General features: G+C 58.5%; 1 protein-coding gene across 3 annotated transcripts in view; it reads right to left on the bottom strand.

The window, feature by feature from the left end:
- ZMIZ2 (zinc finger MIZ-type containing 2) overlaps positions 1-14,501 on the bottom strand; it is a 49,499-nt gene that overhangs the window by 21,763 nt on the left and 13,235 nt on the right. For all 3 annotated transcript variants that reach the window (XM_045002805.1, XM_045002807.1, XM_045002806.1), the window contains exon 2: positions 396-520. In XM_045002805.1, coding sequence (XP_044858740.1) covers positions 396-445 — 50 coding nt within the window. In that variant the 5' untranslated portion in view covers positions 446-520. The remainder of the gene's footprint in view (positions 1-395; positions 521-14,501) is intronic.

Below are 14,501 nucleotides of genomic sequence, written 5' to 3'. Positions count from 1 at the left end.
TGATCATGATGGTCTATGAGTTTATCTATAAGTGTTGGAAAGAGCTGGGGTGGTATCTGTTGCCAAGCAGGAGGTGCTAAGTTGGGGGGGATCCATGACGGGGGAGGAGGCGCTGAGTCTATGTAGGGGAGCAGGGACAGGGCAGGAGGCAACACAAGGTGGTTATCAGCGAGGTTTGTGCAGAGCTGATACAAGACACATCACCCCCTCCTCTGGTGCCACATGGTGGGTAATGCTGGAGCTGTGCATGGGGAGCTCTGTTGCTCCCCCCATCCCAGCCAGCAGAAGCGGTGAGGGAGGGCCCCAGTTCCCCATACATCTCCCTGGAAAGCCCACCCCCAAATTCCAAGGTGTGCGAGGGACAGACAGACGGTCCGATGAACAGAAACACTCACCCATGCGGCGTGGGTGGGAGGGATGGTTTCATTGGGTTCATGGAGTTCATTGGCTGCAGGCAGGCGAGCGGGCTGCGTGCTGGGTCTTCGGGAACAGCGACGGCTGCTGGGTGGCTCCAGCCAGACTGGGGAGGGATGGACAGAGCGCCAAGGCATTAACACGACAAGGAGGCAGCAGCCACATGGAGTGTTAGCTCCCTAGGCAGGCTCTCCCGGCATGGGGCACTGCATGGGGAGCTCCAGCTACTCCAGCCCCGGCAGGGGGCACTACGGGGAACGGGGCAGCAGCACCAGCTGTGCGGGGAGCGCCCAGCTACTGCAGCCCTGGCCTCTCCCAGCAGCGCCAGCTGTGGGGAGCCTGGCAGAAGTGCTGTGTGGGGAGACCTCTTCCAGCAGGGGGCACTGTAAGGAATGGGGCAGCAGCTCTGGCTGGGGGGGGGGGAAGCTCCCCGCTAGACCTGCACTGGGGATGGTTTTCCCTGTGAAAATTATTCCCGTTCCATGTCAGAACACAATGGAGACCTTTCAACATTGTAATGAGAAAACAGAGAGCGAGAGGCCATGCCCTCTCCTTCCCCAGCAGGCCAGGATTAGAGCACTGGTGGTGGTGGTGAGCGTGGGGAGGGGGAGGGGAGGGAGGGGAAGAGGAGGCGGAGAAGAGACTTACATTCAAATCCCTCCTCCAAACTCAGCAGGGGAAGGGAGGGAACATGAATGCCTGCCCACCTGGCAACAGATGTCAGCCTCCCCCTTCTCCACCAAGCACCCTAACCACGTGGGTGCTTTGCTCTCCTGGGGCTCGCTCTGTTTCCTTCCTCCCCCCATGCCCCAAGAAAGGCCATCCTAAATCTGAGGATCCTCCCCTGCCAGCCCCCTGCCCCCTGGAGCAAGCGTCGGTGACACTGATCCATTCCCACCAACACAAAAACGTTTAATGGAAAAACAGCCGCCCAGCCGGTATCCCTGCACAGCCGAGGGCCAATGGGTGCCTAGAGCAGGCGGTGGGTTCAGAAAGCAGCAGTTGCTTGGAACCAAGGGCAAGACTTAGCAGACCCCCACAGCTCCCAGAGAGAATCAGGCCCTGCCAGAGCACCCAGGCCTGGCTCCGGGAGGGCACTCATCCCAGGGCTCGGGGTGGGCATGGAGGCAAGTGCAGGGGTCAAGGGGTCATTTCCAATTCAGCGACATGCATGCTCTTAATTCATCATTCCCCCATATCTCCCTCCCCAGCCCCCTGCACAGACAACCCACCACATAAAAGCACCCCCCCATCCCACACCCCCAACCCCCTGCAAGCACACACACTGGTCCTCGCACGCATGAGCCCTGCCCACAAATAAATGCCCTCTGCGCATGCAGCCCACTCAGGTGCAATCCCGCAGACACCCCCGCAGACACACAACCCCCATGGACACCGCAAATACGTCCACCGCTGCACAATCTGCCCACTGCCACAACCTGTCCCCCCACGATTGCTCACACAGCCCCCAACCCCTCTGCACCCCCACATTCCCTGACACACAGTGATGCCCCTCTGCCCAGGGGCTGAGGTGCCAGGGCGTTGCCCGTCTTGGCCTGAGTAACCCTTTCCCCAAGGTGCTAATGCTGTGCCACCTCCTTGGGGGTCCATGGGGTGGCCCCATGCTGCCCCTAGGAGACTCACAGGGCAGTACTGGACACTGGGCCGTGGTGGCAGGGGCTGTGACTCAGACAGCGCTGGGGAGAGAGCAGGGCAAGGCTAGGCACAGGGCCGATGCGCTCGCCCACGTCTGTTCTGCCTGCTGAAGCCCCCTCCCACGGGCCATGTTTCTCCATCTCGCTGCACTCCCTCTCCATGTCAATGGAGGCTCCCACGCAGCCCCATGGCATCTCATGAGCATGATCAGGCAAGGACGGTATCTTTATCCCTGGGTGGCAGAGGGCCGTGGGGAGGGAGCTGTCACCCAGGGAGGCTGGAGCTCAGCCGGGAACGGCACCTTGGAGTCCTGAGTCCCAGGCCGCACCTGCCCTCCTCCCGGTCCATCCCTGGCACCCCACAGCCTCCCCACCACTTCCCAAGGCCGGGCAGGGGCGGACCCTGGCGCCTTGCACAGTGTTTGCGTCCCAGACCTTTGGTCGGGTCAGATAAGGTGAACTCTTCAACTCAGTTCAACCGCCTTAGGCTGGCCCCCTGGTCTCACCCATCCCCTTGTACTGGGCCCCCAGAACTCCTCTCTTGCCCCCCCAATGACGTGCGGGGGCTCTCCTGAGGGGAAGTGGTCACATTGGCTCGGCAGCACCAACTACGTTAGCTTCACAGCGCAGCCAGCAGGAACTTGGCGTCCTGCCCATATCTGGCAAAACAAGGTCCTGGCATGCGCGGGCTGGAGGGCTGGCCTAGTTCTGCTGGGTTAACTCTCCCTGGCCCACAGCTCGCAGCCGGTGGCATGACGCAACCAGAGAAAACCCACAGCACCCGCCGCCTGGCTCAGGGGCCACTACGCCCCGGGCACAGCAGGCAGGGAGAGAAGGTCTCTTTAGGAAACGCCCTCTCCCAGCAGGGGGCTTTGTCGGGGGCAGGGCAGCAGCACTGGCTGTGGGTTGAGCTCCTGGCTACTCCATCCCTTGTCTCCCCCAGCAGGGGGTGCTGTGGGGGGAGCTCCCAACTACTCCAGCCCCAGCCTCTCCCAGGAGGGGGCGCGGTGGGGAGCAGTGCAGGGCATAGGCTATGGGGGGAGCTCGACTCCAGCCCCAGCCTCTCCCAGCAGGGGTCACTGTGGGGAGCAGGGCAGGAGCACTGGCTGTGGGGGGAGCTCCCAGCTACTCCAGCCCCAGCCTCTCCCAGCAAGGGGCGCTGTGGGGAGCAGGGCAGGGCACAGGCTATGGGGGGAGCTCCCAGCTACTCCAGCCCCGGCCTCTCCCAGCAAGGGGCGCTGTGGGGAGCAGGGCAGGAGCACTGGCTGTGGGGGGAGCTCCCAGCTACTCCAGCCCCGGCCTCTCCCAGCAGGGGTCACTGTGGGGAGCAGGGCAGGAGCACTGGCTGTGGGGGGAGCTCCCAGCTACTCCAGCCCCAGCCTCTCCCAGCAAGGGTCACTGTGGGGAGCAGGGCAGGAGCACTGGCTGTGGGGCGCCCTGAAACGTCCCGTGCCCAACGTCCCCGCATGCAGCAGCATGCCATCCCACGCACAGTGAGGAAGGAAAGCGTCTCCGGCTGGAACAGCCCCGACCAGCTCCTGGATCCTGTTTGCAAACACAGTGGAGCCAAGGCCTCCTGGCAGGGAGCCGGCAGCGCGGGAATCCGGCCCGGCCCTCTGGAGCAGGGGGTGGGAAGGCGGGGCAAAGGCTGCCCTCCCCCTTTGTGCCTGGTGCTGGGGGGGGGAAGGGAAGCAGGCCTGGGGCAATAACTGAAGCCCCCCCTCCGCCCAGCAGCCTCCACCTCTCAGCCATGGAGCACCAGAGCAGGGGAAACAGTAAACCCTGGCTCCCTGCCACCGCCCGCTTCCCTTGTGTGTCGGAGACAGGCCTGTGGCCAGAGCACCCCACACCCCAGTCAGGGGCTCCCGATCCCCGTGGGGAGCCTGGGATCCTGCCTCAGCAAGGACTTGTCTGCCTGCTGCCCCTCCACCGGCTAGGGGCAGGGGCATCCTCTCCCCATATGGGCGGTGCCTGGCTGAGCAGACAGAGGAGGCCTGTCTGGAGGGAGGGGGAAGGGGGCTGCTGGCTGGGCCCTCAATGGCACGCTGCTTGGCTGGTGCTCTCAATGGGGGAGGGGAGCGCATGAGCTCAGCTGCAGGAACAGGGGCAGGATGCAAAGGGGCTGCAGGGGCGGGAGCTGCACATCCCCCCCCCCCCCCCGCATGAGCTGCAGGGCTAGGGGGAGGCCTGAGAGGGGAGCTGGGGGAGGGGTGTTCACAGGTGCTCTGCTTGTGACAGGAAAACTACAGCAAGGATTGTTACATCTCCAGCACTGAGCCCCACGCCCCCTTCCCCTGACCAGCTGGTCCTTAACTAATGACCCAGCCCCAGTGAACTGTGCTGAACCCTGTCCCTAACTGACAGGATGTCCCCAATCTCCAACTCCAAGCACCCACCAGGCTTCCAGACACCCCTCTGAGCTCTGCCTACACCCACCAGGCACCTTAACAAAGACCTCACTTTTATTAAGTTCAACCCACCGTCCCCCGGCTGCAACGTGCCGGCTGCCCAGCTAAATTCCCAGCTCTTTGGGTCAGGGACTTGTTGTTCTAGGTTTGTCCAACACCTGGCACTCTGGGGTCCTGGTCCGTGACGCACTCCTAGGCACCACTACAGTGCAATTAATAGAGTAAGATAGAAAGTACTCAAGTTTAAGGTCCCACTAGTAGCATCAGCTCAGCACCTATGTTATGCTGCACATTTGATCCCAAAGAGAGGAACAGAGAATTCAGGTGTGAGCCCCGGGGCTGAGGTGGCAGTGCCATGGGAGTCTTAAGTTCTGAACATAAGAACAGCCAGACTGAGTCAGACCAAAGGTCCATCTAGCCCAGTATCCTGTCTTCCGACAGTGGCCAATGCCAGGTGCTTCAGAGGGAATGAACAGAACAGGGAATCATCAATTCTGCATGTATTTTTTTGCTCTGATCTCTGCGAATTTAGTGCTGCGCTAAAAAAGTTATTTGAATTGAATTTCCTAGGTTTTTAAGAGGAAAAAAATCCATTGCTTTCAGATGTCCCTTCAACCAACAATAATATTAATACTACTAACCTGCACTCTTCATTGCTTTGCAAAGAATGGGAGAAACTGAGGCACACTTTCCCCTCACACAGTCACTTTCCTCCCTGGGTGCAGCCCCAGGAGAGGAATCCAAACTTAGGGAAGTGGCTTCACCAAGCATCTCGCAGGCTAGTGGGAGAACTGGCCATAGAACCCAGGCTCCTGAGTCTCTATCCAGTGCTATATCCCCTAGGCCACACAGCCTCTCCAGGGCAATCTTCGCTAGCTGTGCACAGATCCTGCAAACAGTCCCAGATGAGCAGGGTCAGAGCCTCACCAGGGCTTCGTCCACACAGATCCGCTTGCAGGATCCCAGCCCTTGAGACTTAATATCTACTGCTCAAGCTCAGCGTGTGATTTTCAACCATTCGTACCTCAGTCACTAAACCAAAAATATTTGGTCTCCAACCCAAGCCAAGGCCACAGTCCCCAGGACGGCCCTGAAGTCAAACCTCAGCCGACTTTGCCCTGAATACGGCTGGATATTTTCTCCACCTCCAGTGACTCAAAGGGCTTTTGCTCAAATTTTCCAAAATAAAATAATTTTAAAAAACCAATTATTTCCTTCAAGCAAACCCCCCAAGCCTGGAAAATTCCTGCCCCAGACAGCGCATGTTTTGGAAAACTGTGAACATCCAAGGGCTCGTCTGGATTAAAACGTAGAAACAAAATCTCCCAAAGCCATTTAGAAGAGCAAACAGCACGTTCTGGTCCAGTGTCAGACCCCATTTCCCCTTCCCCATAGCTTTTCTTCCAGACTAAGCACAGCTGCAGGCTAGAACATCAGTTGCAACAATGTGTCCCCTTTTATCACCCAAAGAGAGAAACACAGTAGGTCACATGCACACACTGCCATTATAAATTAACCCTGTAGTTACTGGACTAAAGTCCAGTGGCGTGCAAAGCACATGTCTAACCTTCCTAATATCAGCATTATGAACCCACCTAACTCAGCTGTCTCCTGTACATTCAGATAATCAGGCTCCTTCCTCCACTGCAAGGCCCAGCCTACTCACTGGGGGAAAGAGAGAGGTGTTTTGGCCCACACACAGGCAGGGCCGCCCAGAGGGGGGCAGGCAAGTGGGGCAATTTGCCCCAGGCCCCCAAGAGAGTTTTCAGGGGCCCCCATGAGAGTTTTCGGCAGGTCTTCAGCAGCAAGTCCTTCTAGTGCCGCCAAACACACCCGGAGCGAGTGAAGGACCCGCTGCCAAAGACCCAGAGCTTCTTCCGCTCCGGGTCTTCAGCAGCAAGGGCTTCTTCCGCTCCGGGTCTTCGGCGGCAATTCGGCAGTGGGTCCTTCACTTGCTCCGGGACCCGTCGCTGAAGTGCCCCGAAGACCCGGAACAGAAGGACTCCCGCCGCCGAAGACCCCAGGCCCCCTGAATCCTCTGGATGGCCCTGCACACAGGTCTGTTTGTGACCCCCTCACCCATACACACCCAGCACCCCAGAGGCCCAGCACTGCCATCCCAGCTAGCAGTGCTGGGGCAGTGTGGTTCCTGGCACTGCCCAAACACAGCACCCTCTTCCCTAGTGCTCAGCAAGGGGCCGGGCTGGGGTTTGACCAGCAAATAGCAGACCTTGATTGGACCCATGCACGGGGGGGGGGGGGCGGAGGGGGGAGGGAAGGAGTGCCAGGACTCTCCTCCAAAGCCCTGGGATGCCCACCTGCACACACACACACACCCAAGAGAAGGGAATTCGATTCGGCTCTGACTGCCCACAACACAACAGCCACTTCAACCCTGCGTTCCTAGCACCGGACCAGGGGCACAGATGCAGGTCATGTTCCCTTCTCAGCACTGGGCACCCAGAACCCGCTCCAGGGGCACAGATCCGGGTCAGGTTCTGTCCCAGCACTGGGCACCCAGAGCCCGCCTCAGGGGCGCAGAGCCAGGTTGGGTTCTCCTCCCAGGGACTGCACCCAGCCCCTGTTCCATGGGGCAGGGATCAGCTTCTGAAATTCTGCTTTCAGTCTCGGCCTGGGGAATCCAGCCAGTGGGGCAGACAGCCAGATGTAAAATAAATCCTTACCCCAGCCTCCAGGGCATGGCCCCCAGGACATCCTGCTACTCCCCACCCCAGCTCTGCATTGCCCTTCCCCCAAACAAGAGACATCCACTAACCAAGTCTCCCCCTATCCCAACCACCCCCCCTCCACCATTCTTCCCCCCTTACAACTGAGCTAATGGGGGTGGGGCTTTAACCAGCTCCCTGCTTCCCAGAGCCAACCAGCCAATGGGGGAGGGGGGCCAGGGTCAGACCAGGCAGAGATCAGGTTAAGGGATCTCTGCACAATGGCAAGCCCCACCAGGCCAGACCCCTCCCTCCCGAGTGACCCCCTACAGCTGGGCTCTGCACCCTCTTCCCCAAGGCTGGCAGGCCAGCGCTGGTAATCTAGCATGAGGGCACAGCAAGACCCAGTCCTAGCTCCGGCTGCAGTGGGCTGGCCCCAGCCAGGGGGCTCTCCCTGCAAGCCCCTCCCTGGAGTCTGTCCTGTGATGGAGACAAGCTGGAGCAGCAGGGACACCCACCCACCCCCTCCCAGCCACAGCCCCTCTGGAACAGCATGGCCTTCTCCCCGCAGGAGCCAGCACCAAGAGAGGCTGCAGAGGGGAGCTTACAAACAAGGGATTTCACTGCAGGAAAACTCCTGCCACCTCCATCCCATGGCACCCTTGGGGAGGGCTGGGGGCTGTAGCCCCAGGCAGCCACCTGGGTGGGGCAAACCCTACAACATCTCTATCCAACTCTAGTGCTCCCTAAAGAGCTCCAAGCAAACATTAATCAATACAGCCCCAGGCTCATTATCCCTGTTAGGAGGTGAGGGAAACTGAGGCACAGAGCGGTGACGGGATTTGACTGAGATTACTGGCACAGAACCCAGGAGTCCTGGCTCCCAGCCCCCCCTCCCCCGCTCTAACCACTAGACTCCTCTCCCCTCCCAGAGCTGGGGATAGAACCCAGGAGCACTGGCTCCCAGCCCCCTTGCTCTAACCGCTAGCTCTCCCTCCCTTCCGCCTGTCCCATGTTAACACACTAACACCACACAACAGGATTTTGCCCGTGCCAAAGGGAGGGAGAAGTGCTAGGCAGCACTGCAGCTGGTATCCAGTCTCGCCTGATCACTCAGGCTGAGAATCAGTTTTCAGACTCCCCTCTCTCCCCCTCCATTTTCATTGGCTCCTCACACAAGATCACCTGAAGTTGGGTTTTTTTTAAGTGATCAAAATTCTAAACAGTTTTTCAGCAAAACTGAAAAACCAAAACAAATCCACTTCCCTGCACCAGGGCATGTTCTATCCAGACTGCTATTGAGGGGGGCGTCTGCAGACCCCCAAACTCTGCTCTCTTCCCTGCTCTATCTGCACGAGACCAGTCCCTTGACAAAAAGCCTGAGTTACGATTCCCTAAGATACTCATATTTAGGTGCCTGTCTTTGAGGATCTGGGCCTTGGAGACTCGGTGAATACAGATGCTTTTCACGCAGGTTGTAAGTACACTTACTGTGTTGGCACCCACTTTGCTGACTTCTAGCCTTTCAAACTAATTCAAGATGAGCACGGGAAAGGAGCTACACACCTTCAATTTGCATAGCTCACAAAGAACGTTTTTAGAAACGACTGTGCAGATGGCATTTTAATCCAGTTAAGATCTGGCGTATTTTTGCCACGAGGGAAGTGCTCTGTTGGAAGGGCTGAAGGGAAAAAGGAACATACTTGCACAGGAATTAAATGGGTTTTGGCAGGAAATTATTACAGAGATTCATCTTATAACAAAATGCCGGCTTCCCAGAGACCCCTTGACCTGCTTACTTAATGTTCCCACAAAGGATCTACCTTTTAAACAGAATGACAAATTTATTTCTTTTTTATTGTTATCAGCAAGACTTTGTATTGGAAAAACGTGACTTCTCTTCCTATGGAATTGTGGTATAGTAAAATATGAACTGGCCTTGTCACGGAAAAGCTTTCACATGCAAGAGACATTGAAAAGAAGATAGTTATTTAGAACTTGGTCATCTTTTTTAGTGTACTCAAAGGAGGAGGGCTCCCCAGCCAGCGAGCCAGGTTCTTTAGCCAGGTTCTTTGACTATTAATCTGATCCTGAATAAGTAAAAAGTAATGTATGATATAGTATGGCAATGTTTTATTGTAACTTTGCCTTAATAAAAAGTTTAGAAGACAAACAAAATAACTAATTCCAATGGTTTCCTTCAGACTTGGCTTGTTTGGCAGATCTCAGCAAGATCTAAAAATGAAGCCAAGTTTGAAAAAAACAGAGAAGTGGTTTTGAATGTTTAGGGATCACTACTGACATGAGATTTTCCTTTAAACAACTAGGAAATTAAATGCAAAACTACAGTCCACTGTTATATGCATTCAAGTCAAGAACAGCAAAAGTTCAGGCCGACCACATATCTCCTTAACTCTGCCTCCTTGGGTCATTTGCATTATACCGTCATGCCCACATTCTCTTGGATACAAGTGTAGCTGCAGAAATGAAAGACAGTGTTATCCTGGGTTATGAGACCCTACAGTTGAAAGTTGTGTCAAAATGCAAGCACCTACAGGGGCACAGTTGATGGAGAACACAGACAGAGGCACTTGGTTAAACTGTTCACTCTGATTTGGGCATGTCCTGACTCTTGATTGATTCGTTGTGCAATGTGTAAGCTGCATGATTAGCCTTGTTAATGGATGAATGAGGGTTGCAGTGTTAGCACGGATCCCGCAGCCCCTCTCCAAACCGGACACAGACTTCCCAGTCTTCCTGGAAACACCAGAGATTCACTAACCTGCAGAGCATTTCTATGCTGCCCTCTGCCCTGGGACCCTGGCACGGCCTCTGTAGCAGGGCAGAGATAAGGACCATGCGACTGTGTGTTAGAGACCATGGGGAGCCGCTGCAGGGCGATCCTCTCTCTAAGTGTCGGAGAGGCACTAGATGACCTCCCAGGGGTGTAAAGACAATGCAGGGCACCTCACCCCATGCCGCACAAAGACCGTCCTATCCCTCAGGATGAAGGCCAGCTTGCCACCCCCACCCTTCTCCCATTGCCTCCCCCATAGCACTATAAAATCAATCACACTCATGAAAATAGTTGGTGGGAGGGAGGCCGTGCGTCCAGAGGGATCCCCCGCATCTCCTGTAGCCTGGCTGAGTGAGCAGGTCGAGCACCAGCAGAGCAGATGCCAGTCCCAGTTGTCCCATGCTGAGTGGGGAGGGGCATTCTGCCATATTGCAGAGAAAGAGAGAGAGAGAGTGTGTGTGTGTGATCACCAGTGCCTCTGTGATGGCTCAGATACAACAGCCCCCTCCAATGCCCCCCTCTGATCCCCCCAACACAATCCCTTCTCTCTGCCCTACTTGCCCTCCAGGGACCAGCCGGCCAGCTGAGTGTTCCAGCCCTGCGCCCCTTGGCAAAGCCCGAGGTCAGGGTGGGAAGGGGGAGGAAATGCTTGAATTAGATTTCTCCGTAACCTCCTTGTGCGGGGAGCAGTGTGAAGGGGTGACACAGCCCCACCACGGGGAAATGCAGAGACGGGGCCACCTCGCCACAGGTGGCCCAGGGTTCGTCACCCGCCACCCATCCCAGAGCAGGGCAGACGGCTCTGCAAGAGCAGCGGGACCCTGCAGAGAGAGGGACAGCGAGCTGGCTGTGTGGCTGAGCTGCAGGGCCACTAAGACAAAGCCCGGGGGCTGCTCCGAGCACCGACGTTGCAGAGGAGAAGGCTCTCACAGTGCCAATGCCAGTGCCAGAGACAAGGCAGGAGCCGAGTGGAGAAGCAAGTGACTCAGGGCCTGATCCTGCCCCTTACGGAGTCATGACAGGCGGGCAAGGACTCCATTCCCACTTGTAAATGACCTTGCAAGGCAATGGAAGGAGATGGATCCTGCCACAAATGGGGAAACAGGGGCTGCTAGGCCCCCCTGCTGTGGACAGCAACAGCCCCCGGGAGGGGACCCTGCCAAGGGCTGGTGGAGGAGGCTGCATTTAAAGGGGAGGGGGAGGAGAAGCAATACACAGGGTCAAGGAACATGCCAGGAATGGCCATGCTCTGCCCCATCCATCAGCTCCCCAGGTCGCCCTGCCACTCCAGCACCCACCCAGCTGCCAGGCTGCAGGGCAAGGCCACGAGGTGTAGCCACCCTGTTGATCTAGCCTGTGCCACTGTCAGTGCCCTGGGAAGGAGCCTCCAGCCACGTGTTCGTTCCGTGGGAAGTAAAATGGGGAGGGGGTTGCTCTTGGAGTTGACACATGGGTTCTCTGCCTGCTGCCTCAGAGCTGCTGATGCCCCTCAATCCTGACCCACAGCCCCCTGCAACCCCAGCCTGCGGTTTTCCCTGCCACAGCTCTGCCAGTGCCCCTCAATCCCAGTCTGCAGCCCCTGCTAGCCCAGCTGTGGGCCTTATGCAGAAACTCCAAACAGCTCCAGTCTGTGTGATATAAACACTGGAATCGCACTCCTCAGCCAGAGCCCATAGCAGAATTGGGCATGCCAGACACAGGGCAGGAGGGAGTAGGACAGAACGACGGACTGAGGTACAAGGGGCAACATGACACAAATAAGCACTCAGCCTGGAGCTGCTCCATCCCCGGCTGGGATTGTGGAGGCAAGAAATGCCCTGGTGGGTCCTTCTGGAATAAGCTGTCCATGGGGAACATCCCTTCCTGACCCTGATCAGCAGCTGGCTCATGCCCCCTAGCAGGAAGGTGTGTATCAGTGCCAGGGGAGTGCACGGTGCCCCTCTGGGTCACAAGGAGCAGACAAGAAAGGGTTATGGGGCTGGGAAGTCAAGGCAGCTGGAGATACCAGGTGACTGGGCCCAGCTGCTTTATACAGCCAGCAGGAAGACAGGGGCTGGGAGGGCGAGTAAGTGGTAATACCCCAGTTTCACACAGCAGCACCATCCTCTGCCCAGCCACATTATCCAGATACAAGGTCAAGTCTCTTCTGTCAATCATTACTCTTGCCCTCAGTGCTATCCGATGGCAGTGAGTTCCACAGGCTAATCATGTCCTGGGTTGATCTAAGGACAAGCAAAGGTCTTTGGAGCAGGTCGAACAAGTTAAACAGCACTAGAGCTGGCAAATGCTTAGAGTGTCACCCAGGCGGTAGCACAGGTGCCTCTGTGTGGGCACTCTCCTCTCTGAGTCAGGGATGGCTCTGCATCCAGGAGGAGTGGTGACACAGAGTCCTGCCCACTGTGTGGATGGGAAGGATTTACCAGAGCTTTTTGCAAGAGGGTGGGCACTAAACCTGCTGTCTGGCCCAAACCTCCTCGCTGGCAGGGAAGGGGTTCCTGCCTGGCATTATGTTGCTGTGCATGGCACCATCCCAGAGGTGGCTGCAATGTGTCAGAGTGCCAGCTGCAGAGAGCTGGGGGATCTTACCCCCAAAGGGTCCATTTGCTAGGGGAGTAGGTCAGGTGATGGGGGTCAGCACCAAGCTTGCATAGAGAGCCCTGCAAGGTGGCTTGAGCGCTGCAGGGGTGATCAGAGCCACTCCAGTACCACGGCTGAGCCTGGGAGGGGCCTGGACACAGTAGAGGGGGTGAGGGAGGGTGCAGGGTGCACTTTGTGGCAGGCTTGGCTCCCCCAGCTCCTCTCCTTGCCTGGGCCTCAGAGAGTGTTTGCCAGGCAGGGGCTCCCCTGCCCAGACAGGGCTTTGGACTGGGACAGTGCAGCAGGGGGAGGGCAGGGGGTCAGGCCGCTCCCCTGGTACTGCAGGGACATGGCAGGCCCAGGCCCAGGCCCAGCCTCACACCAAGCCACAGCCGGGCATAACAGGCTACAATGCAGAAGGGGCGGTGGAGGCATCTGTCTCCAGGTCCTGGGGTTCCCACCCCGCTTGCAGCCAGGCCCCTGCCTTCCTGCTCAGCCTGGGGGAAGGGGCAGCTGGCAGCTCTAGCGGGGGCAGTGACTAACCCTTCCATGGAGCCCTGAGTCACTAGCGAGGCCCCACGGCCTGCGACTGGCTCTGTGGGGGTAGGCCACAGCACGATGCCCAAAGCCTGGGGCCTTGGCATGGAGCCCTGGGGGGGCTCTCTGCCTCCCTGCCCACATGCCAGGGTGGCACTCTGCCCAGGACCGGCTCTAGGCACCAGCAAACCAAGCACGTGCTTGGGGCAGCACATTTTCAGGGGCAGCATTCCAGACACTTTTTTTTTTTTGCACTTTGGGTGGCAAAAGCCTAGAGCTGGCCCTGGCAGCAGCAGCGTGTCATGCGTGGGGGGCACAGTTTGCACCACAGGGGAGCAGCGCCCGCACCTTGTTGCTGGGCTGGGCAGGCTCTGAGTGGGGGACACTCGGGCTGGGGGGAGCCACCTGCAGGTGCTGCAGAGTGTCCGCCCCCCAGCGCCGCAGCCAGGGCTGGGCGAAGTGGCCCGAGCCACCCAGGGACTGCGGCAGGGTAGCCAGAAGCAGCAGCAGCAGGGCCATAGAGGGCGGGGCACTGCCATGTAGGGTCCTTGTCCCACTCTCTGGCGCTCTGCTCCCTCTAGGGCTGCCCTGCCCCAGCTCCTCAGCCCCCTGCCAGGGCGGTCCCCCAGCTCTGCCCTCCCGGGTCCTGGCCGGTCCTGGAGGGACCCTGGGCTGAGGCCCGGCCTGGGAGCCCCACTACTTATCCCGACCCTGCCAGCGCCGGACCGGCTGGAGGTGAGGGGGGAGCGGGTGGAGTCAGCACTGGTGGGGGGGAGCGGAAGGGGGGGTATGGGGTGTGGGTTGGGGGGGAAGAGAGAGCCCAGGGCTGGGGCGGCAGGGGGTGCGGGTGGGGGAAGGAACTGGTGTGTGTGGGGGTGAGAGCCCAGGGATGGGGATGAGGGGCAGCCAAATTTTTTTTTGCTTGGGGCAGCAAAAGACCTAGAGCCGGCCCTGACTCTGCCCCCACCACTCTTCTATTGCTGTGCCTGCCCCATCTGACTTGCACCTGTGCCGAGCCCTGCCCCGGCTCCCTGGCACACAGGGGCACCAGAGCCTGCTGGTAGAACTGGGGACACTGTAGCTACCAGACTCTGGCTGCCCTGATGGGAGCAGGAGCCAGGAGGGAGCCCAGGCACTGGGCATGCTGAGCCCCATCCGGGTGCTGATGCACCTTACCCCTGCCCATGGGGCGCCAGTGCCCTGTTTCAGACCCGGGCGCCATCCATCAGCAGCTGGCCCTTCCTGCACTCTGGGGCACGGCCCAGTGTCTCTCCCTCCCATTATTCCCACAGCTTGGCCTGTGCCATGGCAGGGCAGAGCTCTGCGGGGACAGCCACGATTGCCTTGGCCCTACTCCCACTTGGCTGCCAGCACCTGGAACAGGGCCATGGCACATCCTGCAGCTTTGACCCCGGCACGGGCACCGCATTCCCATGGTGGGGAGGGG

The sequence above is a fragment of the Mauremys mutica genome, chromosome 2 (genome assembly GCF_020497125.1).
Source record: "Mauremys mutica isolate MM-2020 ecotype Southern chromosome 2, ASM2049712v1, whole genome shotgun sequence".
In the NCBI taxonomy this organism is placed as follows: domain Eukaryota; kingdom Metazoa; phylum Chordata; order Testudines; family Geoemydidae; genus Mauremys; species Mauremys mutica.
Note: the sequence above shows the minus strand (reverse complement) of the source record. Positions and strands in the feature narration are given on the sequence as shown.